Source organism: Globicephala melas, chromosome 16 (genome assembly GCF_963455315.2).
Source record: "Globicephala melas chromosome 16, mGloMel1.2, whole genome shotgun sequence".
NCBI lineage: Eukaryota > Metazoa > Chordata > Mammalia > Artiodactyla > Delphinidae > Globicephala > Globicephala melas.
This window is the reverse complement of record NC_083329.1, coordinates 16,333,981-16,360,387: the sequence shown is the minus strand read 5'-3', so window position 1 is coordinate 16,360,387 and position 26,407 is coordinate 16,333,981. Positions and strand designations below refer to the sequence as shown.

At 43.7% G+C, this 26,407-nt stretch overlaps 1 protein-coding gene across 1 annotated transcript in view; it reads right to left on the bottom strand.

The window, feature by feature from the left end:
• NRAP (nebulin related anchoring protein) overlaps window positions 1-26,407 on the bottom strand; it is a 75,120-nt gene that overhangs the window by 29,006 nt on the left and 19,707 nt on the right. The window contains 16 exon segments of the mRNA XM_060286069.1: window positions 153-257; window positions 1,387-1,698; window positions 3,304-3,411; window positions 4,566-4,670; window positions 5,758-5,856; window positions 8,259-8,363; window positions 8,969-9,166; window positions 10,784-10,885; window positions 11,131-11,238; window positions 12,554-12,658; window positions 13,914-14,012; window positions 18,151-18,255; window positions 19,303-19,410; window positions 21,703-21,828; window positions 24,260-24,376; window positions 25,344-25,448. Of these exon segments, the coding sequence (XP_060142052.1) occupies window positions 153-257; window positions 1,387-1,698; window positions 3,304-3,411; window positions 4,566-4,670; window positions 5,758-5,856; window positions 8,259-8,363; window positions 8,969-9,166; window positions 10,784-10,885; window positions 11,131-11,238; window positions 12,554-12,658; window positions 13,914-14,012; window positions 18,151-18,255; window positions 19,303-19,410; window positions 21,703-21,828; window positions 24,260-24,376; window positions 25,344-25,448 (2,007 nt within the window).

Below are 26,407 nucleotides of genomic sequence, written 5' to 3'. Positions count from 1 at the left end.
CCTCTAATTACCAGCCTTAGTCTGGGTTTTGAGGCCTTTCATGTAGCTTTGCCTTCTTCTTTGCCTTTTGAGTGGAAATTATTTTAATTTTATACAGAAATGCCGCACGCCTAATGCAGCCAGGCCTGCTGCACACTGTCAGGGAATCTCACCTCGCTAATGAGTGCTCCTGCCTTCTTCGCCTGCTCCACATTTAATGACCCGGTGGCGACCCAGCCCGTGCCTTTCATCCACTTCACATCTGCCCTGTATTGGTTCTGACAAAGGAGAAAGGAAAGAAAAAAAAAAGGCAGGCCATTGTTGGTGTGCGGACACTTAAAGGGCTGTTAACAGCTCCCCAATGTCGCCCTGGTGCCAGCTGAGTCAAATTGGATGCCACTTTTGTCTTATCTATTTCTGCACCGTCACAGGTAGGGCTCCAAAATGTAAATTAATTTCCCGCTTAATTGGAGCCGCCCCGCTGCCAGCGGCTTGGGCCCCGCCCGACACTATTGGGGGTGGGGCCGCAGGAGCCAAATGAGCCGCATCCCTCATTACAGGCCACGCAGGCCTCCGGAAGAAGGCCGTCCTCGTTGTCTGCTTTGCCTGGTCTCTTGTTTAAAATGACATGCAGGGGAGAAGAAAATGAGAATTCACAACAGAACCCAGGTGGGGAGCTATTTGAGGGAATATCACAAGACATTCGAGGCTTCCCACAGTGCCAGTTCCTTCTTAGGAAGCTCGGTGCAGGGCGGGGGGTAGTTCTCATTTTCTCCCTTGCCATTGAAGGAGTACTTTTAATGGAAAGCCATTTAAGTGGACACGTCTCTAAAACTAGCATATCACCTCTCGATCCGGAAAGAGCTCTACCTGGAAGGGTGTGTCTGCGCTGCCTCCACCCCACGCCCACGTGTGACAGTCTGGTTGCAACTGACCTGCCTGTTGGGTTCACCCACTTTCTCTTGCAAGAGTCAACCGAAGATGAAAGAATATAACGAGAAAGGGGAGAGGGTTGTTGACGACTAGCAAGGTGCCCTTTCTAAAAATGGGACTACCAACATTAGAATGAGTACCAGGGATGCTCTCCCAGAGCAGGCCACAGTTAAGGTCACAAATACATGCCTCCCACCCCACTGTCACCACCGCCCTGCAAGAAAAAGAAATATGGAAAACATACGTAGATCAGAATTCCAAGAAGAAAGGAGTAACTGTATGATTTTTAGGGGTAGTATAGAATCTAAAATAGACACAGTTTGAGTAAAAGTTAAAGCACTAGGAAGCTAAAATGTTTCCACTTAGGGACCCAGAAACAGGTATCTCAGGGAATAAACGACATCCTGAAGGGTTTGGGAAAACCCTGGCACCAACACCAGCACACACACACATAAACCCACACACAGAGCTTACATCACTCTGTAAACCGTAAGCCTTCTTGGCCCATTCCACCTTCATGTCTGTGGGCAAAGCTGTAAAGTGATGGGATGCCGTCTTGTAGCCTATGTCTGTGGCTAAGTGCTGAGCCTTGCGGGCATGCACGAGGTGGATCATGTCCAGGGGGACGTGGCACTGGGATTTGGTGTCCTCAAATCCCTTCTTGTACTCCAGTTCACTCTGCAGCTTGGACATTTGCAGTGAGTGGCTAATTTGCGAATCCCCCTGGGCACCCTTAGCCCCAATGAGTTTCCCTCTGGACTTTTCATAGTTCTCCTTGTACTTCACCTAAATGAGAGGAAGAGAGCAGGGGTACATTAGCATCTCCTAAAGGAATTAAGTATCAAGCCATGCAAGAAAGTTAGAGCAAAGCCATACAAGAGAATCCTATCAGAATTAGTGTCATAGAAAGCTTGCCTCCTTAGAACAACTGATGTATTTCCTTTGATCAAAGAGTGAAAAAAAATATTACTACTCATTATTTCCTTTTACACCTGGACTGCCAGGAAGCTCAGAGCTAAACTGAAAGTTCAGCTATGGAACAGTCTTCTCAATTTCCTGGTGAAATTCTATCTTGTCTCTATGTATTTCTGGGTTTATTTTTAAGTGGCCTGTTGCTTTCATGAAAGCCACTTTATAATCTTTTTTGGTAACAGTGAGAATATTATAAAGAGAAAGTCATCACAAAATGAAAAATACACGGAATATCTAAAATACAACTGCTGTTTCAGAAAGAAGCTCAAATTAAAGACAACTGAGGTACATATAAATATTTAGGAGTTATGGGGAGCAAAAGGGAGCACATTGGCCTGAAAAAGCACTAGGCCAAAAGTAATGAGGATCCGAAAAAAGAATAAATATAGAAATGCTTTGAAAACTGTAACAGAATACTGGTGTGTGGCATCATTTCAACCTCATCATTACCGTGGCCATCAGGAGACTTGGGCTCTACTCTCAAATCTGCCAGCAAGAACAACGGTATTAATATCTGCCACAATTTATTGAACACTTACGATGAGCCAGGCATGGTATAAATCTGTGTCACTCAAAGTGCATCTGAAGACAAGTGCTGGTTTGTAAAATGTTACCAGTTGATAAGATAAGGGGCTTGTGTCATGACGGAAATCAACCACATTGCCAAGCCACTGTTTAGTTCAGCTGATACCTATATACATTTACGGATATATTTTCTGTATATACATGTACTATATATATATATACACACACATATATATATATATACAATAGATACAGAATATGTATACATGCATATATATTGGGGGTTTTTTTGGAAGCAAGACTTTCTCGATGAAGGAAGCAGAGTTTGACTTACATTCTGTCCTAGGCTCCTCATCTCACATCAGACTCATAACAGACAGCACTGGACTACAGAACACTTAATATACCTCAATTCATTTCATTTCCTCATAACCATTTTGCAATTACCAATTTACCCATGAGTTAACTGAGATTTTGAAAGGTTAAACAACCTGCCCCAAATCACAAACTGTAGGTGATGGAGTTGGGATTTTATCCCAAGTCTATCCGACACCAGAGCCTGTACTCTTAACCATCAGCAGGCCTCTACAACCTTAGAAAGTCATGGGATGTCTCTGGGCATCAGCTGATCTGTAAAATGAGTGATTTGGATGACCACTCACACTACTACTGCTCATAATAACAGTTACGACTTACCAAAAGCCAGGGTGCAGCAGGCAGTGTACCAGACACTTCAACGATTATCTCACTGCAAGGTGGTCATATTTATCTACATCTTACACGTTAGAACCCTGAGGCTCAGAGAGACTGAAAACCTGCCAGGACACTTTCAGACTCTCCCAGATGTAAATGTCAGGATCCGTGGTGTCGAGCACAAGCTGGGGACTGGCTTACCTCGCTGGCCAGGTCCCTCTTGGCTTTGGCTGCCAGGAAGGCCAAGGAGTCAAGACGCAGCTCAAACCCTTTCACCTTCTGCTTTTCCCAGCTGCTCTTATACAGTTTCTAAGGGGATTTAGGAGAAAAGAGATCATCCTCATGTGAGAGGGCTTCGCTTAGACTCTTCAATGACCTCTCCAAGAGGCAAACACCTATTACATCCTTCTGTAGAAACCCTGAGAGCCAGAGAAACCTGTAACTGGAATACAACCAGGCCTTCTTGTTCCTGCCTTAAGGCCTCTTGCCACACAGGGCTTTGGCCAAAAGAGGCAGACATGGAACTCCAGAAGACTTGGAAAATACTAGGCGTCTTCATGGAAGTCTTAATGACTTGTCACGGGTGGAATAACATTGCACAACACACAGCAGCATGTCTGAAAATTCTCTTCTCCATCTCTGTCCACACATCCCACCAGCCCAGCAGCTGCTCCAGCTGCACCCCTTTTCCTTTCCGAGCCCAGCCTCTAGTCCATGTGGGTCTTTTCTTTGTTCCTCCCATTGTTTGTCCTGCCTCCCACCTCCAGATTTCAAGTTCTTTCTTCTGGAAGCCTCCCTCCATTTCTGTGTGTGAATCAGTTTAGCTTCTGTTGCTCCTTCTAATTCTCCCCTCTACCCATTCCTCGGATCGGGACCCTAAAGACCTGGGAGCCAAGCAGAAGAGCCAAGAAAGGCCCCTCCTTAGAAGACAGAGAAGGAAAGCTGGAACTGTGCAAGCTTTCGTGTCTAAGGAACAACTAACTGCCCTGTGAGCGCTCCTCTGAGTGTTTTGCATATATCAGCTCACTGAAGCCTCAAGGCGACCTAATGTCGAGGAGACTAGGAGTGCCCTCATGTCCCATTTGGGACAACCAAGAGAGAAGAAACTGGTTAAGCTTGCACACCTAGTAAGTGTTAGAAACAAGGATCAAACCCAGGCAGTTTGAAGCTAATGTCTGAGCTCTTATTTACTCCCCTCTTAACGCTGTTTTAACTCCAGTCCCGGAATAACCACTTCCTCCTACCCCATCCTAGAGTCAGTGGTTCAAATCTCCCACCAGCTCATTCCTACCAGAGGCTGGTCTTCCCTCCCCCTAAGATACTGGTCACGAGCTGTTTACGATGACCAGACGTATGCAGCCTCAGCTAACACAGACACACCGACATGGCCAGTGGGTTCTGTGGACCAGGCGCCTACACGCAGGGAAGCAGAGCCCTGGGCTGCTCACTCCCTCTGGCTGTACCTCACTGAGATTGGCAGCGTTGGCTTGGGCCTGTAGGAAGAGAGGCTCGTCTTTGCTGATGCTGTACTGATGGACAGACGGCTCGTGCCCTGCTTTGTAGACCACCTGTAGGGAGAGAGCACCGGGTCAGAAGCAGGAGGCAAGGGAGGAGGTGGCTGGCCGCTCAGCTCCCTGTGTCTTACGTGCAAAGTCCATTACCAGACCAACCAGACCTGATGCTGCTGGCAGCGTGCAGGAAGCGAGGCTTAACGCAGAAGAGGTGATGCAGGAAGGAGCAGCAGCGGTGAGGGGCTGGGAGGAGAATGTAGCCGGGGCGTCAACCTGAGACCTCCTCTAAGGTTTTCGTTTTCACACCTTTCCCTTGAGGAGGCATCGACTTCCCCAAGCTGTCCCCATCCACAGTGTCCATGGCCACAAAAAGTAACCCACCTGAGGGCTCAGATGAGCACAGACTCCCCAGGTGGGAAAAATAAGAAGCATCCCCTGTCACCTGCACCCCATAATCAAACCTAATGTTTCCACAGGTACTGACACCTGGAAAGTGAACAGTAACCAAAAAGGCAACATGAGTGAACATGTCCTCTGTGGAAACCATATCACTCCTGCTCTTTCTCTCTTCCACTCCCGCTCCCCAGCTTGAGTTTCCATGCAGTGGCTTTCCGCTGACTCTGAACTATGCTGACTGCATGCTTTCTGGCAGGTGTACCTGGACCTCTAGGAAGGAAAGGTAGGAATGTCCTGGCCAGATGGTAGCAGCTACACCTGTTCGGCCGTTGACCACTAACATGTAAATAACATATGTGGTGTTTCGTTGTCCCACCTTCCACATTTGAGCTCAAGTGGGCATGAAATGCACACATCCCACAAGCAAATGTTATCCTCCTCTCTCCTGGCTCCAGAATTATGGAGTCTTTGATAAGAGAGAAAAGAAGGAGAAAGAAAGAAGGAACTAGGAAAGACTGAAAGCTGAAAAGGAATAATGTCAGTTGACATCTGCCCTTAACAACCAGAGGAGAAGTGTAGTGGGTGAGGCAGGGAGGCCTGGAAGCCCATAGAGAGCTGGGTCCAGCCTATTTAAAGGAAAGGCTCTTCGGTCCCTGGATCGTGCATGGGCAGCACCCGCTGCTGTCCCCAGAGGTTCCCAGGCCCATGACACAGCAGCCCGGTGGAGAAAGGGCAGCCTGGGACTCACCCCACTCTGCAGTTCCTGGCTCCTCTTGGCGTGCTCCATCTGGGAACTGTCGGCCACACTGGTAAACTTCAGCTCGTCCACCCTCTGCCTGTAGTTTTTCTGTTTCCAAAGAAAAGGGACCCCATAGCATTAGGATCGGGCTGCATACACACATGCATACACACGCATACCTTCTGTGACCCAAGCATTTCCCCAGGGGGGATGCTCCGGCTGGTCCTATAGCTTAAAGAGGACCATGCACACCTGAGACTTCCAGCCCTGGTGAGCTTGTTTGAGTTGCTACTACTGAATGGGGACTGGAATTTTCCCTTCTGTGAACGCTGTATGTTACCACGAGCCCTGGGATGGAGCCGTTTTATAAACCTAGATCTGACATAGGAGAGCGAGGTGGAGGGAACTTGGACTTTACAACCATGAATCCCAAGGTCCAAATCTCCCCTCTACCTATTCGGCTTCACGGCCTTGGGCACATCACTGAATCACCTGAGCCACTCAGGCTTGGACTGTACAGTGTGGAAAACAATAGAAGCTGCTTCACTGAGGGTGGTGCGGAGGCTTCCATGCCACACTTGCCACGAGTCGAGTCCCTGGGCAGAGTAAGTGTTCACTATGCTCGCCATCACTGTTATTCACGGTGCCGTCAGGATGACCCAGGAAGTATCAGCTCTAACGAAGGGCAACGCCAAGAGTCACATTCAGCAGGTGGGTGGCAAGGTGGGATTTGCCCTCCCAGCTCTCCGTGTTCCAGATCACTGGGCTTGTCTTCATCGTGTTGCCATCTCACAGCCACCATGCAACTGGCAAAATTTGAATGTGCTAATTCTGTCCCCCCACGGGGACTTCTTGTCCTTCCCGGAGGCTGGTTCCTCTGGCTTTTCCGTTGGAGTTGCCAGAGTTGATGGGAAAGGAGGCTGCTGAGAATGGCTTATGGAACACGTGGTAGGGAGATCAGAGACGAGCAGAGCCCCCAGTGCTGTCAGCAAGAGGGTTGTCGATACTAGTCGAACCCAAAATAGGGATTGGAATATGGAAAACTCCAAAATTTCTTCCCTTCGGGAAAAAAATGAATCTGCAAAAAATATTCCAAAGAGACTTGTACTTTTTCTTTCTCATTCCAGTGTGTTGAATGGGAAAACTCCTTCCCTACGTAATTGAAGGAAGTCACAGTGCCCCTCCCATGGCTGGAAATTCCCGGGCATCCCAGCCTCTGCATTGGTCAAATCCTAAGTGTGTAGGGAGGTACCAAGAACCCACTCTGCCCAGGGCAGAGCAGGGACATGAAAAAGGCAAAGGAAATGATACCTTCTTGCCCCTTGAGGAGCATGAAAATTAGCCAGTATAGGAAGTGAGACAGGAACGGGCATTCCTAAGGCAGAAGGTCCCCTTACTGCACCCCATCCAAGTCAAATGGGGTTCGGCTTGCTCCGCCTGGATTTCAGTTGGTCTCAGAGAAGTTAAGTAATGAGAACCCTCCTTATTTATGCATTCTAACTTTCAATGTGTTTCTGTCTGAGAGAAGGATGAGTACAGTTGAAAAATGAGAATAAATTACAGAACGTGTTTGGGGGATTCAATTTTGTTTAATAGTCCAGAGCTGGGGCATTGGACCAAAATACTGGGTACAGATCCCAGCCCTGCCACTTACTGAAATGTGGTTTTGTCTCTCACCTTTCGCAAATGTAAAATGGGGATATTAATAGAATACTACTAGTGTCTACTCACATAGCAATAGTAAATGTGAGCGACAAATGAACAATAGGTGTGCAATACGCTCAAAGTCATCAATGAATGATAGCAGTGCTTACATAATTATTACCAGTCCATAAATGGCAGCTGTTATCGTCACTATTATTACCTTATGCGAGAGAAATGCCAACCCAGCCTTCCTGGCACCGAAATAAGAAACCCCTTTGAAGATCCCAAACAGAGCTCCCACAATAGTCCCATTTCCAAACGAAATGTCCTTCAAAAGTCCTCCTCTGCCTGCTGCCAACGCCAGCCCTACACGGTATAAAGAGAAGCACAGGCTTGGAGCCACGGGGACTTTGTAGAGCATCCTTTCCAACGTTCTCATTTTTATAAGAGAGAAAGAGGATCGGCAGTGTTGAGTGACTTGCCCGAAGTCTGCAGTGAGTTTAAGGCACACGCACCATGAGAATGCCGACCTCCAAACACCAGATTCTCTGATTCAGAAGGAATCACACACTTCTTACACAATAAACGTGTTTCCTACGTGACTAACTGTATATCACAACCGTTCTGAAGGAGGCTTTGGATCCAACTCCTACTTTTAGTTGGCTTCTTACAAATGCCTCCCCGGGAAGCTTAAGGGTATGAAAGTTAGTTCAGGGTGTGCTATGCATGCAAAATGAAGACGTGCTCTTCTGAGTCTCACTCAAAATAAGCCTGGGGATGGGGGAGGAATCAGAGGGAAAGGTGGCTCTCTCGGTGGTGACTTGGGCTGAGAGAGACTAGAAGCTGGGGGCCTGGGCTCAGGTTACCTCGCTGACCAGCTGCCCAGCCTTCTTGGCCTGTTCCAAAGTGAGGCTGCCTTCCGTCAGCCACCCAACGCCTTTCATCCACGAGAGGTCGGCCTTGTACTGCAGCTGCAAGAGAAAAACCAAGCTCTAATCAGACACGTGGATGCGGATGGGGCAAAGTTAACGGGCGAGTTAGGAAAGCCCTCGATCCTGTATCTGTCTCTGTGGAAGAGCTGCTCTCCGCTCCGTTATAGTCCGGCAGAACTCTGCTTGGGGGTGAAGCCACTGGCTCACCTTGTAATCAGAAGAGGCTGTTCTACCTTAACTCTGAAACACCTCACTGCCTTACCAAAAAGAGGGATTTTCAGACTCTTTGCCTAAGGATCTTATCCGCCAACCTGCTACCCTTCCCAGATGTACTTTTCAACATTTACCAGATTTACCATTTCCAACACTTGCTTCCTCTTTGCTCATCCCGTTACCGACACATCTTGACTTTCGCAATAGCTCTGAGCCCCAATCCTCCACCCTCTAGTCTCCACTGTCTTGACTCATTCTCTATCTCTACCTCCCCATCCATCCTCCCTGGGCCTGGCACATCTCCAGAAATTCTTCTTAGTCCTCTGAGTCACCTAATAGACTCATGCACAGGTTCTAAATCACTCTGAAATTGTCACTGTATCCAGTTGCAAGAGATGCGTGGGGAGAACTGGCAAAGGGCCAGGGCTCACCTCACTCTGCAGCCCATAGGCTTTCTTGGCCCAGCAAGTCTTCATATCTTCAGGCAGCACGGTGTATCCATGCAGTTTCTTCCTGTAGCCCCGGTCACTGGCCAGAGCTTGGGCCTTCTTAGCGTGCCTCATGTTGACCATGTCCATGGGCAGGTGAAAGTGGGTCTTACTCTTTTCGAAGCCTTTCTTGTATTCAACCTTGAACGCACCAAAACACGCTGTGTTACGTGAAGCCTGCCTTGGCAGGAGTGATGTGAAAACACCGGAAAGCAGGCCAGGTTTCCATGAGGAACTGGCACTCTGGACAATGGCACCTGTCTGTCCAAAGGATGTGACCCAAGTCTTGGCTCTGTAAGGTGGTGGCACCTGGAAACTGAGGTCTCACACTATTTTGTCTCTGGGAGGAATGCCTCCTAACTCTTTTTCCTCAGTTGCTCCAGGAAGAGAACGATCTACCTGTGGTTTCTGTAGAAACTTCAAGAGGCAAAATAACAAAGCTTGGGCTCCAGGGCCAGCCAAGCTTGAGTTCAGATCTGATCAGCCCTTTGTCAGCTAGATGACCTCTAGAAAGTCACATTACCTCGCTAATGGCTCCTTTTCCTTGGAGGGCTATTGTGATAAGTAAACAAAAGAGTAGCTCAAACCCACTTAGTGCAGGGATGGCATAGAGCAAGCACTTGATAAATCTTAGCAATGAGGATGGATGGTGTGATGACGGTGGTGATGGTGTTTCTGGTGATATGGTGATAGTGATGGTGGTATGGTGATGGTGTGATGGTGAGGAGAGGTAGTACAGCAGAAGCAGCACGGTGCCAGTAAGTAAGAGTTCTAGGGTCTAATTCTCCACTCCTCCACCACTACCACGGACTACTATATGACTTTGGGCAAGTCCATCCTTTTTGGCCCCATTTGCTCCAACTGCAAATGGGAAATACCAATTTGTTCTCTGTCTAAACGGAAGCCAAATGCTTCATGACTCTGCACATCATAGGGCTTGTTCTGTAGGCACGACCACAATGGTGGCCCAGATGCCAACACTCTTATTCTACTTCAAGCCCTGGGTCCTTCATGACTCATTAGGTAATTATATCTGACTGCATCATCAGAGCGGCATAAGCTGACCTCACAGCGTAGAGCAGGCCCTCGTAAAGCAGAAAACCAATGCCTGTGCTTCCTTTCTGCCTGTTTGGCATTGACAACGAAGTCTTAATTAGAAATCAAGTCTGCCCTTCTGGCAGAACTTTCCTTCCCCAAAGGCTTCTGGTAAGTGACATTTACCAAGGTTAACCTCCAGCCATTACAGCTGTTTACAAGCAGTGTCATTCTGAGTGGTTGGAGCCTGGATGCCCCAGTTGGTGGCTAAACATTTTGAATATCGTGTGTGTTCGGACGAGAGGATTCATCCAGGACATCACCTCCATAAACAGGATGCCTCCTGTCTAACTCTCCCAGTAGAATTAAGCTCCATTAGGGAGGAAGCAGTTATGTGCTGTTTGTTCTTACGGCCCCAGTGTCTCACACCGTATCTCACGCAGAGTGGTTGTTTAGTAAACACCCGCAGAGTGAATAGATGTGGCCCATCGTCTTGTACCGTGAACAGTAGATGACGGTCCCCGACCACATGCTTCTCATCTACTTTAAAAGAACAGTATCCTTTGCCAAAATAAAGAAAGAGAAAACACTTCTCATGTAAGCCAGGAAAGAAATTATAAGTGGAAGTGGAAAAAATAACAGTCTCCAGTGAAGCAGGCTGGGGGAAAACTTTCAGAGCAGCACAACTCTAAGTGAAGCTTTGGGGGGTAGAAAAGCGTTTACCTCACTGCTCATCTTGGCAACCTGCAGGGAGTGCAGAAGCCTCGTGTCTGTAGTTCCCAGGACTTTGCCTTTTGCTTTTTCATAATCTTCTTTGTATTTAATCTTGAGAGAAAGAGGAAAGTCGACTATGAGAGAGAAACTTTGCCATCTAAGGAAGGGGCTGTGGTTTAACAAGTGCAGGGGGAACAAATCTAAAAAAACACCTCCCAGTCTTTCTCGAACCCAGTGGAAGATTAAAGTATAGCGATGTTTACAATGTTAACAGTCATTATTTTTTTCTGCGGGACCACTGACGTTTCACCGGAACAATTTCTTATGCATTTCTGAGTTAATGAGAGAAAACCTACGTTGCTAGCAAGCTCTCCGGAGGCTTTGGCGGCCAGCAGAGACATGGCATCCAGTTTCATCTCAAATCCCTTCCCCTTTGTCTTCTCCCAGCCTTCTTTGTACTTAACCTGACAAACAAGAACGCAGGTGAATGGGAGTCGCTATCCAGAGTCCTGCCAAAAGTTGAACAGAATTTTGTTTTTTCAATAACAAAGTCTTCTTCTGTTTACAGACCAGAATTTTGGCTGTTATCAAAGTGATAACATCAATTATTAACACGGTTGATTCCCTCACTATAGGGTCATGCGGGGCAGTGCTAATGGGAGGGGGCAAAGAGAAGACCCATGGGTTCATCCTAGCGCTGTTGTTTCCTGATCATGTGACCTTGGACAAATCACTTTACCTCTTTGGGCCTCAGTTTACCATTTGAAAAACCAATACTATATTATCTGTCTCAGGGTGGCTGTGAGAATAAATTGTATACACGAAAACAGATAACCTAAGCACGTAAGGTGCAACACGGATGTAAGTTATTATTATTGCCATGGTAGTAACACCTGACTCTCTCTATCTGATACCAAAGCCCAGGCCACCAACTGTGTCTCTGTAGTAAATGCCTCCAAGGGGTTATAACAACTGAATAAGTCCATATGTAAAGTGACTATCCCAATGCCCAGCACAGAATAAGCATATGGAAAAGGTTATTCCTTCTTATTTATTTTGTTTTATTGAAGTATAATTAATTTACGATGTTGTGCCAGTTTCAAGTGTACAGAAAAGTGATTTAGATGTGTATATGTGTGTGTGTGTGTGTGTGTGCGCGTGTGTGTATTCTTTTCCATTATGGGTTATTACAAGATATTGAGTACAGCTCCCTGTGCTATACAGTAGGCCCCTACTGTTTGCCTATCCTATATATAGTCGTGTGTATATATGTTAATCCCAAACTCCTAATTGATCTCTCCCCATCCAAGGTTAGTTCCTTTTTACGTTCTCCTGCGCTGCAAATCCCATCTAGAATGAGAAGCCTAATCATAGCCTAGTTGTGACTCCCGGAAGCATCTGGTGATTAAGATGGGTTTTCTTAAAACTTAAATTTTACCCACACAGCAAAGCACCAGCTAGAAGTCATCAGCACGATGATGATACTGATGATGAGGGGTGTGTGTGTGTGTGTGGGTGTGTGTGTGCGTGTGTGTCCCAGCACACATCATACATGTGCATATACAGTGAGAATTCAATTGCTATGATCCATTGAGCCCTGTGAACCACCACATGCCATGAGACAGCAAAATTCAAAATTATAACCTGATGGGCGCCTCTGATGAACCTCTCCGTGGACAGAATAGCCCCTGGTCCCTGTTTTGCTGGACCATCCTTGCATCTTCATTTCCACGTCTGTGCGTAACCCTCACCACGATCTCACCGATGCTGCCTGCTTACCTCACTAAACAATTCGGCATTGGTTCTGGCCTTCACCAGCTGAGGTACATCCTGTGGCAATGTGTAATTCAACTTATTTTTCTCATAGTCAGCACGGTAATTCACCTGTTGGATTGAAAATAAACCTGCAGGGTAACTGCATGTTTTTCACATGGGCAGAAGGAGAACTTTGGAGAGAACACTCTCTTTTTCACTTTCTTTTTGTAGGCCTGTAGCCGAGAAGGAGTTTCCGGAAAAGGCCTTTTACAAGGAAGCCTGTAATTTTAGGAGTGTTTTAAATTAACAGATTGAAGACCAAATGAAAAGTCAGACAACTCAAAGCCATGCTCAAAGTTATGAGTTTGCAAAAGATTTCCCTGTGGCTACCTCACCCACTGTTCTCTGAAGCACTTGAGGGTATGAAACTTATTTTTTTAACTTGCGGCAGTTCTGAACCTCTTGCTATGTGCAGGGTAGATACTCAAAGAGTAATTATCTAATGCCTGCCCCCATTGGAAAAAAGCCATCTTAAATCACACACAGGAACAGCCAACCAGACATTATATGATTCTCAGTGGAAGAACACAGCATCATCTGAGAAGCAGTCTTGCCCCCAAATTAAACCTGAACCTGATCAAACCTATAGATCCAACTACTATGTTACAGGCATTTGGAGGCCAGAGGAATACAAGAAGTCCACAATGGGATGCAGTCAGCAAAGCTCAGATGTGGGAAGTGTTATAGGACAAACAGTTCAAGTTCTTCAACAAACAACTTGCAAGAAAAGAAAAGTGATAAAGAGGAAAACTTCAAGATGAAAAGAGTCTTGAAGACATATCAACCAATCACAAAGTGTGGACCTTATTTGGAGCCTGATTCAGACAAACTGTAAAAAACAATTATAACCTTATGAGACAATTGGAATGCTGAATGCCACCTGGACGTTGGTGATGTTAAGAATTGTTGTTAGTTTTTCGGTGTGATATATTAAAATTGTATAAATACATTTTAAATTATTTTTACCTTTTAGAGAGTCATACTAAAATATTTATAGATTAAATTATACAATACTTAGGATTTTCTTCAAAATAATATGGAGGGGGGAAGTGGATGGGCATATAGAAGCAAGACTGGCCATGAGTTAACAGTAGTTGAGCTGAGTGATGGGTACCTGGTGATTCATTATGACATTCTTTCTACTTTTGAATGTATTTGAAATTTTGTATAATAAAACATTTAAATCAAAGAGAGTCATCTCATGGTTGTAATAGGACACATGTCACCATCAATGAAAGTCAAATCTTTGGGGAACCAGATATCCAGACCCTGCAAAGCAATTACAAGTCCCCCATATCCAGCTGGGCAGGGGCAGGTCACTTACATGACTCAGTTGCTGGGCGTTGATTTTGGCTTGAACAATCTGAGGGGTGTTGGTCACAGAGCTGTACTTCAGCTTGTCAATGCTTTGCCTGTAGTTGACCTGGGTAAAAAGAGGCAAAGAGACACAAGAAGTCATTTGTACTTTTCTCTAAGATTTACTTAGCTCCCTCCCGCTCAGCCCTACAGAGCCATGATTCTCAAATCAGCAGATAAAGAATCAGATTCCATTTGGAGACCAAAAGACACTCCAAGCCAACAGATGGAAAAACAGTCCACTGAGGACTGAGTGACTTGAACATGCAGCTCATAAAAGAGGTCAACTAAATGGCTGGTGAACGGAGGAAAATGTGTTCATCCACATCGTTAAATCAGAGAAAGGTGTTTTAAAACCTACCGGCTCCCGGCTAGGCCCTTTAGACAACTAGGCTTTCGCTCTGTTTGCAGCAGTCAGATCACCATCAAACACCCCATGCATGGTCTTCATGACTCTGTTTAATTGTCCAAAGCCCAGGGCCTCTCCCAGTATCCCACACAGCGTGGCAGCTTCTTTAGGCCTAGCTTCTGCCTAAGACCTCCATACCCCTTCCCTGCATCCCCATTAGCTATTGCCAACTCTGTCCAGACCTCCACCTACTGCCTCTGGCCATACTCTGGCAGCTGGCTCTGCCCTCACAGGGGTAGTACTGCCGCCAGCACTGTACTTTCCTACCGTTTTCTGTCTGTCTAAACTAGACTCTGATGTCTTTGCCATTCTGTCTGACTGCTGTCACCTCCCTGGGTGACAGCCCACCCCAGTGAGTCACAGACCACTAGCTGGATGGCACTAGGCTGGCACTAGTCAGTGTTTGGCCTCATTGTTGGGGAAGTAGTAAGGAGTGGTGGGGACTGGGGCGAAGGGCAGCAGCTACCACTCAGCTGTCGGAGATGGCAATCCTGCATCAAAGCGGGGTTCAGAGTAGACAGTCCAATTACTCCAAAGAAACCAGAAATCTATATTATTATGTAAATTCTTACACTTTTTAAATGCTGGAAAATGGGTTCAATATTATACTAATGGGTTCAAAAATAGTTCAATATTTTAAAACCCAGTGACCCAAGTGAAACAGACCCAAGGACCAGTTGATACTGCATCTCTTCCTTGTATTCAGTCCATTCTTGCCTGTCCCAACATCAGCTAATAATAATTATGGCTAAAAAATAGCACTTACTATGTGCCTGGCACTATTTCAAGTGCTTTACACATATTGATGCATCTAATCTTCCCAACCACTCTGTGGGTGGGCACTGTTATTATCCCCACCTCACACCATGAAAACAGGCACAGAGACCTGAAGTGACTTGCTCAAGGTCACCCAGCTAGTGTCAGAGTTAGGTTTTAAATCCCAGCAGTTGGCCTCCCAAAGTGGCTCCCAGTCTACACACTATAAATGTGGTTTGCCAAAGCTGGTGTGCTTGGAACTGTTACTTGTTATCTTACAGATGGGCCGGGTGTTCCCTATAGCCCGAGCTAACTTTGTTTAGAGAGGGAAATGTATTCTGACTGACAAATTAGAAAAAAAAAAAAAAAGACTTACAAATTAGCTTCTAGAACAAGATCTAGGAAAAGCAGAGTGTTCCAGATACTGGGCCACAGAGTCTTTTGTTGGATTTGAAGAAAAAGGACAGCATTGCTTCAAGCTTTTTAGTTAATTATTCAAGGAGAAAAGTTTTTGCACATTCTGAGTTTTGGACATGGGGTATTTAAGAAAACTAGGAAATATGAAGTCATTTCAATGTTAATCATTAATGAGATTATGCTACAGTAGCTTCCTAATGCATTAAGTTAGAGGGAAAATTATCATCTCATAATAGAGTCTATTAGAATTCAGAATTATGCACGATAAAATGTCACAAAACTATATTTTTTAAACGGCACATTCCTTCCTGATAATGTTACATTAAGTATGTTGCAGAGTACAATTACTTTCCTCTGCAGGACATAATTAACACTCTGCATGATTAATTATATCTTTGCAACATCACGGATGCTTGGTCATTGCTTCAGTCTACTTTCTGAAAGGTCCCTTTGCTGAGGGTAGAGTCTCATTTTTAATGTTATTAGTGTTTATAAAATCCATCTGAAGGGAATGCTCTCTAATGAAGGACCGACCTGTGCTTGTTTATTTAAATTCATAGCTACTTGATCACCTTTAAGACTACCAGACAGAAATAGAGACCACAAATCTTCTTATAAATGGATTCCCCAAACTTCCTGAATACTAAAGTCCCTTCATTAAGGGTGGTAAATTCAAATTCACACAGGAGCCGGGAAAATAAAGGAGATGAAGGTGATCAAAGCAGCTGCCACTCTTTGCCAGGCAATGGCTACCATGCAGGAACTAGGACCACAGTCCCTATGTGAACTCTCACAATTTCTACAGATTGGTTCAAAACCAATTTTTTTTCAACACTGTGTGGCCAAACAAAATACCTCTGCAGCCTGGATCTGGCTCATGGGTTGCCAGTGTGGAAACTACTTCTGGTTCCAATTAATATTTCTAATCCAGTCTAGTTTAATTCACCTCTCCGACTTCCCCAGGAGAGCTGACTCTAGTCCAGGTGCCTGGTTTGATCCACTGTCTTATACAGACAAACGTAACAGCAAGTCATGTTATAGTGGGAATACAAAATTGTAGAGCGCTCTGTTTTGTTTGCGCTATGAAGCATTTTTTCTAGAATTCTACTGTGAAAATTGGCATTCAAATTTTACAGGATGCACTTGATCCCTCCAGTTTCCCAGGTAATGTACGCAGCCAAAAGAGAAACTTGGCTTTGGTAGCCGAGTTTAACCTTGAATTTCATTAAGGTGAAATGAATAAGTCAACTCGAGCAAACTTTCTGGGAAAAGGAAAAGCAAAATGTAGGCCTTTTATATTCTTCTACTTCCCATCCCCTGCTTTATCACACGTTTGATAAGCCCCTTTCATCCATCAAATTATCATTTGCCAATGACTGGCCTTCTTTGTCCTGTAAACTGTTAGACGCTGGAGATGCCCAGCTGAACCTGACACTGCTCCTACTCTGAGCAAAAGGGAAAGATGCAGAGACTGATCTACCAATGGCAAAGCCCAAGTCAACTGCTGAAGCTGTGCTGATCCCAAAGGAATGTCAAGGAAAGTAGCCCTGAGCATCCAATTAACATGTCGAACGATACATTAAATTATTGATTGATGGGAGATAACTTTCACTGACAACCATGATACCAACTCAGTTCTAAACCACCTTATGTACTTTTAAAATAGTAGATAACATTTACCTTTTTCTTTGTACATTTCTGTATTATCTAAATTTTCTGTAATAAACATGTAGTAAAATTCTTATAATTAGAAAACAACAAATGTAATTAATTATACATATTTCATTGGAGACAAGCCAAACTATAAATAAATAAAATCACTGCTGTAATAAATTAGTGGTACATATTATTCCACCCATACTTCCCGAGCACTCCTGGGGAAAAAACTTCAGTCAATATTACCATTTCCTCTCAACTTATAGCTATTTCAGTTTACTCCCTTTGGTCCTTAAACATACCACACTCCAAAACGTTAAAAAAAAAATCATCATTGTTAGGGAATAATTACTTTCATGTGTCCAGCAGCACACACAGTCCCCAGACTCTAAGAGGTGAAATGGAACCTTAGGATTTTCAAGATGAAACCAGAGTTGTCCCCGCCTTATGTTGGAAATCTAAGAGTTTCCAAACGTGTATATATGGACTTCCTATCAGAAAAGAGTTCCCCTTTCTCAGTCCCTTCCATCTCCTCTGAACTGTTGTATCTTGTTTCTTTCCATCTTGCTGCCTAAGAATCACTCCACTGGGACTTCCCTGGTGGCTCGGATTCCCTAGGAATCCACCTGCCAATGAAGGCGACACAGATTCGATCCCTGGTCCTGGAAGATGCCACAGGCCGCGGAGCAACTAAGCCTGTGCGCCACAACTACTGAGCCTGTGCTCTAGAGCCCGCGAGCCACAACTTCTGAAGCCCGAACGCCTAGAGCCCATGCTCCGGAACAAGAGAAGCCACAGCAATGAGAAGCCTGCTCACCACAACGAAGAGTAGACCCCGCTCACTGCAACTAGAGAAAGCCCGTGCACAGCAACGAAGACCCAAAGCAGCCAAAAAAAAGAATCACTCTACTGGAGGGAAGTGACAGGAATAAAGCAGAAAGGACTATTGGAAAAGGACATGACATACATCTTTCAAGGGAAGCAGTTTCATTGTTGTCTGATAGGAAGGAGTAAGGGTGGCTGGGTAGTTGTAGTCGACAGCATTATGTTTGTAATTGGCCTTGTAGGCAATCTGAAACACAAAGAAAAAAACAAGAAAAGAGAAATTAGTCCCCTCTCTCTTTTGACCTTGTTTGAATGTCATAAAAGCATCTTTTAAAAATAACCAGAAACAAAATTAATTCAGTTTCATCACCTCCAAGGAAAATTAAATTATGTTCACACTTTTGTTTTTAATTAATTTGAATTCTTCTTCTTAATTAATCTAAAATTAGTTAATGTCATCTGTAGTACATTTATTTTATCTTTCTTATTAATCATGGAACCCCTTGTAGTTTTTTGTTAAAAAGAAGCATTTGCAGACAAGTATGTAACAAAAGAGCTTCTTGGCTAACCCCCAGAAAATCAATGAAAAGTCAAGAGTCTTCAGAGTATTTAAAAAAAATTTTAAAGGTCAAATTTGACATTCTCAAGTAGAGGAAATTTGACGTCTGTATGTTTTAATAACGAAATCAGTTCCTTCTCAGTGTCCTTTACCTCCAAGATTTACAATTTGGCATTTGCAAACCTGTAAACTGAATTGACAAAGCCAAAGAGAGATTAATAGATCACATGCTATTGGGAAAAGAGGGTCCTGATCTATTTTGTTATGCCAGTATCTTAAGCAGTGCCTGGATACAGGAAGTTTTCAATGAACACTAAGATTGAATGAATGAATGAACCAACCAACCAACCAACCAACCAATTCTAAATAAATCGCAATGCTTTGGAAATCTGAAGCATTTCACATGAGAATTATGCTCATCCATTTCTCTTTATCTCTCAGAAACTGAAAGTTTTTCTCACACTGGATCAATCACGATAGATCTAAGTACTCTTCAAAGCAGAGAAAGTTGCGTTTAATAAATTGAAGCTTTTAAAATTTTTCAAAGATTTTTTTACCTCGCCTTGGTTGCACTGATTAACATTTACAAACTCTTTGGGGTCAATCTTTACACAACAAAACACTGATTTTTTTAAAAAGGAGGTTGAAAAAGAATTGGCTGAATTCCTTGTGCCCCCACCACTCTCCACACCAACAGATCCCCAGGACCTGCAGGCCCTTCACAACAGGACTCACGTTGCTTGCCAGGCTTCCAACTTTCAGAGCATGGAGCATCCGTCTGTCCATCCCAACTCCTTCATAGTGGCCTCTCATGTGGTTCTGGTAGTTTTCTTTATATTTATTCTACATGGGAACACAGAACCGTCAACAAAAGCATTCTCTCCCCAACTCGTTGAAGATAAACTACTCATCTGAATGCACTAATCCAAAACATAAATGATTAAATAGAACCTATTTAAGTATTCAGTGTGTCTCTGAATTAAAAATAAGACAAACTTAAAAAAAAATAACTTAAAATTCAAGAAGTTGGGGTGAGACAAGCACACAAGAAAACATAAGATCTGATGCACCCAGACGGCACAAAACGGACCTGATTTTTTTTTTTTTTTTTTAACATTTTCAGTTGTAAATATACCAGATTTTTCCAATGTGAAAACCCATTGCACAGGTGTGGAGCTTTCCAAGGACAAGCACTGATCGTACAGGGGCTGCATGCAAGCCCCATGCTGGGGGCTAGTACACATCACTGCATGCTATTACCTCCAGTTCTAAGTATATGAGGAATAAAACCCCAGCTTTGCCAAAATCTGTGACGTATACATGACACATTGGTCACTACCGCAACCATGTGACATAACGATGTTATGTCCCAAGTGCAGCTTACCAAACAAAGAACAAAACAGGAGGACAAGAAGTCATAAATAAGAAAAGGTGGGTAGCTTCTAATGAAGCTACATTAAAATCACCTCCCCTGGGAGGCCATGGAGTTTCCAGGCACTGAGAGTAGTCCAACAGAATACTATTACTCTGCATCAGACACAGTTCTACTCATCTCTGGCGCTCTATGAGGAGGAAGGAATTATTATCATTCCCATTTTACAGAGGGCAAAATGGCTCCAAGAACTTAACGTGCCCGAAGTCGGTCACTTGGCTAATTGTGGAGCCAGGTCCGTCAGCTCCAAAGCTGGTGCTCTTAACCATGACATTTATGCAGAAGACATTCCTTACTGAGCCTCACGAAGTCCCAAGTGATTTTAAATTCTACTGTTATATGCAGCTAAGCAGAAGTAAAATCTAATAAGAACCTGCAGTATAAAAAAACAAACAAAAAAACCAACTAATACTAAACTTTCTTTGGGTTATTTGTACGGAAATATGTTAATATAAATGTTTCAGACATTACATGAAATTTCTAAAAAACTTATATGTTCTGGTATAATGTTATAAGTCATAATTCTAGTTATTACTTTAAAATGTATATCTCAGAAATAACTAAATTTCCTTGTCAATTGCATTATTACGAACTTTCATCAAATCTTTAACCGTGGTCATTTTTAAGTCTTTTGCCATTTACAGACAGTTCTGGGTGTACTCTGATGTTTTCACAAAAATGTTCCTATAAAAGGGTTTCATCTTCAAGGAATTCATGGAAAAGACTCTGACAAGTACAGGTTTCTGGTAACTGACTATACTGCTGAACTGAATGAGTAAGCATTTTCAGAACTCTAATGGAAAACTGATGAATTCATAAAAGTGCTAACAAAAGATCAAGATGAAAAAAAATTAATTACATGGGACTGAGTGAACTAATGAGGATGATTATAATTTTTGTGACTTTCTGTTTGAATTAAAAAAAAAATCTCACAAGGACTCAGAGGAAAAAATATACAAATCAATTTCCACTGCAAAGTAAAGGAGCTGTTGCAGTGGAGGATCCCTGGACTGAACGTCAATATCATGACATAGTATGAGCGTGTTTCGTGTTTGGTAATTGCAATCATTGTTGCTTTTGTTGTGATCATCCATTTACAATGCTTGGTATCAGTTTATTTATCTCTTGTAAAAATAAAATACAATGTGTGTGTGTGAGTTGTGAAAAAAAATTGGAATTAGTAAAAATGAGGGCAACAACAACAACAAAAAAGAAGTAAAATCATATAAACTAGTCCTTGATGTTCTCAAGGATACATCCCCAGACTTTGAGAATTTCCAAATCTGCAAATGCCACTCCAGCATATATCTGCTCACCTGTAAGATGGAGAAATAACACCTGGCTCCCTAGGTGACTGTGCAGGTTAACTGAGATCTTGTACTAATTTAAGAAGCACAAAGTCAAGTTGAGAGGGGACGTTGCATGCTCAGCCAGGCTCCCTCACCAGCATTCACCAGTAGGAGCCAGATACTACTATACACGAAGGATGCAAGAGGACAAGTACAGCCCTGAGGGCTCAAGGTCAAGTGCATGCCAGGGGATTTAACACTCCATGGACCAGCCCCAGCAGGCAATCTCTATCAAAACTCATAGTATTTGTGCCTAAGACGCCATGCTTCTCCAAGACACCCAGATACATTCACGTAGACTGTCTCTTAGGAGACCTAGAAATTAAGGTCGTTAAAAAAAAAGCCCAAACAGACGTGTAGGCATTAAAACCTCAAATCACTGGTGAATTTTGAGATCTTGCTCACATTCCTGAATTGAGGTGTTTCACAGTAGTTGATACTACGACCTTTACTACTTTCCAGATCCTTCTTATACTCCACCTTGGAAACCAAAACACCAGATGCACAAGAGAACCAAACCCGAAGTCACTCTTGAAAATGTCACCAGGACTCGACTTGGGATATTTTTAGAAAACTTTCAACCCAAGATTTTAAAATACCAGGCATAGGATACTGTAGGTTAACAATATGTGTTTTCCTTTCAAATAGTGATAAGTAAATAATCAGTTTGGTTCTGAATATTAAAAATATACAGCCCCTTTCAAGAGTAAATACTTTAAGATTTCATATAGCTCAAAAAAAAATGGCAAAATGGTTTTAGATATCCAGACAGTGGATACTCTTGCGGACAGGTATCTGGACTTCTGGTCATGTCCTGTTTCTTGATCTGGGTGCTAATTACACAGACGTGTCCACTTGTGGAAATTCTTCCTGTTGTACATTTATGATATATGCACTTCTCTGTATGTATACTTAAGTAGAATTTAACCAAAAAAGTTACTTTACAAAAGAGTGTAATAAATGAGACCACTCATAGATGCAAAGTGTCTTCTAATTTTAAATGGCTAGTTGAGCTCCCCTGGGTAGCTAGATATAAGATGTGAGGCCACAGTTACTAAATAGACTCCAAGTCATCCCAGGTAGCTGGAGAAGGCAGCTGAAGGGTGGTTCCCATTAATAGAGGCCTGGCTGGTTTGTCTTACTAGATAAACATAAGAGCAAAAGGAAATGGAAGGTTCCCTTGTGACCGCTTACCAAAGGAAATGCAACTTGTTATCATATCTTATAAAACATTTGGTGGGAATATGACTTTTAAAGTATGCAAGATGCGGGCTTCCCTGGTGGCGCGGTGGTTGAGAGTCCGACTGCCGATGCAGGGGACACGGGTTTGTGCCCCGGTCCGGGAGGATCCTGCGTGCCGCGGAGCGGCTGGGCCCGTGAGCCATGGCCGCTGAGCCTGCGCATCCGGAGCCTGTGCTCCGCGACGGGAGAGGCCACAACAGTGAGAGGCCCGCGTACCACACAAAAAAATAAATAAATAAATTAAGTATGCAAGATGCATTGTAATGCTTACAATATGATGTAAAATTTTAAAAGTACACAAAACTGTATATACGTTGAATTCTAATTCTACAAATGTATGTTTTTATATTCATATATTAGTTTATGATATATTCACATAGAGGTCAAAATGGTAACAATGTTATTCCTGGGTAGAACTACATTATCAGCGGTCTGGTTCTAGTTCTGTCCCTAAAAGTCTATCTGAACCAGAACAAGACACTTTACTTTTCCAAGCCTATGACAAAGCGAGGGCCTAGAGATTGCAAAGATCCCATCTAGATCTAATGGTCTCTGAGTCAAAAGCAAGGTTCAGCAAACTTTTTCTGTAAATGACCAGACAGAAAATATTTGCCCCTTCGCGGAACATCCCATCTTTATATCAACTCTTGTAGCTTGAAAGCAGCCATAGATAATATGATGTGTTTCAATAAAGCTTTATTTATAAAAACAGGCTGTGGGCTGGATTTGGCACTCAGGCCATAGTTTGCTGACCTCTGGCCTACAGCATCAGAATCATGTGGAATATTTGTTTAAAATGCAGGTTCCAAGGGCTCGGCACCCATCTACTACTTCAAAGTATCTGAGGTTGCTGACGAGGCCCAGGAAATGTCACCCTTGTGATTCTGAGCAATTAGAGCACCACAGGTTAAGGAACACTTTGGGGTAAAAGACTGACTCTTAGGGGTTAGAGAAGAAAAATGTTTTAGGAAATTTGCATATCCTTTTCTGAGTTTCAGATAACTTGCTAGGTGAGTCCTATGAATAGCCTGCCAAGAGGCTGACAACTCAAATGCCTGCAGGGTCCCGACAGGCAATGCAAACAGAGAAGTTGCTATGAAGAAACTCCAGGACTTAAAAAGGATGTGGGGAGCTAGAGGGGAGATTTCCTTGCCAAACAGTCTTAGCAATTATAAAAATCGTAACCACTGGGTAGGCCAAACAAAACACAGTCTCTGGCAGCCAGGTCAGCCTCTAAGGCGAGGGGAATTCACATGGTACACACAACTTGTCAGAAACCTGACTACAATAATGAGAGAATGAAGGAGGTTCCACGTTCAAAACGCTCCCATCTTTGATTTCCGCTCTATAAGAATGACATATTGTTATAAAGCTTGTCTCCTCCAGTATTCTGGCAACTAGAAATGTATTGCTGGGAACTTGGGAATATTTATAGCCCTGTGAGAATTCTGGGAAGAAACTTTTGAATCATCAGAGAAGGATTTAATTAGTTTGATCCTAGGCTCTCTTGTGAATTGCTTTTTACGGACTATTCGTTCTTTGGGAACTGGTAACTCATGTGTAGTTTATGTGGTGTTACACGGAACTTTTCATTCTGGGGTCGCCCCTTCACTGTCTGTCGGAGATAAAGGAGGTGACAGCACACAGGTGAAAATGTCCCCGTACGTACCTCACTCACAAGCTTGTTCACGCTCTGAGCCCGCTTAAGAACCAGGTTGTCTTGGGCTGGGAGGGAATGATAGTGTGCAGCGCCCTTCATCTTATTGAAGTCCTGCCTGTATTTTATCTGAAAGAAGCACACAGAGCATCTGGAGTTGTGGTTTTCATGCTCCGTGAGAGAAGTTACTCTACGCTTACTTCACATTTAATGTCAACATTTATTTAATAGAATTTTCTGGAGGAAAAAATAATCACATGGGTTTTTCCTCCACTGAAGTCCATAAACCACTTAGCCCCTTTTATATTAACATTTTACTGCCCCCTTTCACATTTTTTACACTTTACATTCTAATTCTGCATGGAGAAAGGTCTCAAAATGATCATACCTAAAGGTATAATCCAAAACCCATTCTGCCCTTGGTTTTAACAATCATTTCTCATCCAGCCTCCAGTGATGAATGTGTCCTTTACTTCCCCTCTCAGGGCAAAGTGCACTCTTCTAAGGAAATGGGTAATAACTGAATAGTAACAAAGTAAAGGAGAAGGGCAAAGGGGGTATGAAATGAATGCTGGGCTTCTGATTATAGACCAAGTTCAAGTTGGTGTAAGATCTGCAGTGTGCTTGTCACTTTACCAAGTTTAATTATAGCTTCTCTTTCAAGAACTGCCAACTGGCTAACATTCTGCAAATAAAAATCATTTTATCAACTGGGTTACACCGAGTTTGATAATCATACGATTTATTTTAATCAGCTATTCCTCTGAAGTGCTCAATTTCTAAGATGGGTTATTTTGCAAAGACTCTCCTAACCCCAGCTCATCTAGCTGGACCGGTATGTGCACTTGTTTCAGCTGACTTCAAGTAAGTTGTGTGGCTTGTCCATGTCAATCTCCTTTGAAGCAGATAAATGTGACCTAACAGCATGAGCTAAAAATGCAGATGTCAGGAATTTGGATAGGAATTGAGGGCTAACATTCTGCTTTGACTCAGCCCTGATAAATTTAACTGTACATAGGTTTCAGTAAGCACAGCCTTCAAAGTCTCATTTCTCCTTCTTCTATGGCTCTGTGGGTCACCCCAATGTGGCACTTACATCACTAGCGAGTTCGTTGGCTTTCTTGGCATTCTGATAAGCCGGGGTGATCATGGCCGGGAAGCTGCCCTTTCCTCTGCGCTCGCCATACTCTTCTGAGTAATCCTGCTGGGTCAATCAAAGAGTTTAATCAGTAATGCTCCCCTCCTGGAATGGGTGGGGGATTAGCAATGATCTCTCCTACAGCCTGTTCCCATGGAGGCCCGTCCACCTTGGAAATTCCTGTGATCACCCCTAAGAGCAATAGCACGTGGTCGTTAAGGTGGTAGACACTAGAGGTAGACCCAGCACACAGTCAGCACTAAATAAATGGTAACTGTTATCATTAGCAGCATCACTTCCATCAGACAAATCAAGATACTCTGTGAGTCTCCTAGGCTCACGTATTTTGGAGTATTCATTTCTTAAATGACACCCGGAAAGTCCTTCTGTCTTCCAGTAGTCTCGAATGCCACCGTTCTCAGGCCCCTTAGCAGATCTATGCAAAGACACCTTGATATTCCACATACTGTCTCCCGCAGTGATGGATTCATTTCATTTACCAAGAAAGATATACTATGTAACTATTTGAATTTTTGTAATTTGGCTGAAAAGACTTCACACTGCAATAAGATGATCTCAGCTGGGACCAAATGTATATTTCAGACTAAGTATTAACAATCTGAGTCTTAATTTCTTCCTTCCTCCTCCTCCCATCACCCAGGCTCTCCCACAAAGGAGAACCTTCTCTCTCACGGGACTGTCATCACGTTACTAGTGTAAAACTTCCCCAGCAACCAGAGGTACTTCAAGACTCCGTCAGATGCTACCTTCTGTCCAGGGAACTCCTCCCTCACTCCCAGCCCCACCCCAGGCAGAATCAGCTGCTTCCTCATCTGTGTTCCCACAAATCTGGAACAGCCCTTAGTGTGCCCCCTTGGGCTCATGACTGCATCTCTCTCCGGCCTCCTCCAAAGCAGGGGCCTTCCCTGCTCCAGCATCACGGTTCAGAGTCCAGCACACATACTCTCTTAAATGAAATAGTTGGGTCAAATTAGAATGTCCAGGCTTCCTTTTCATCCAAT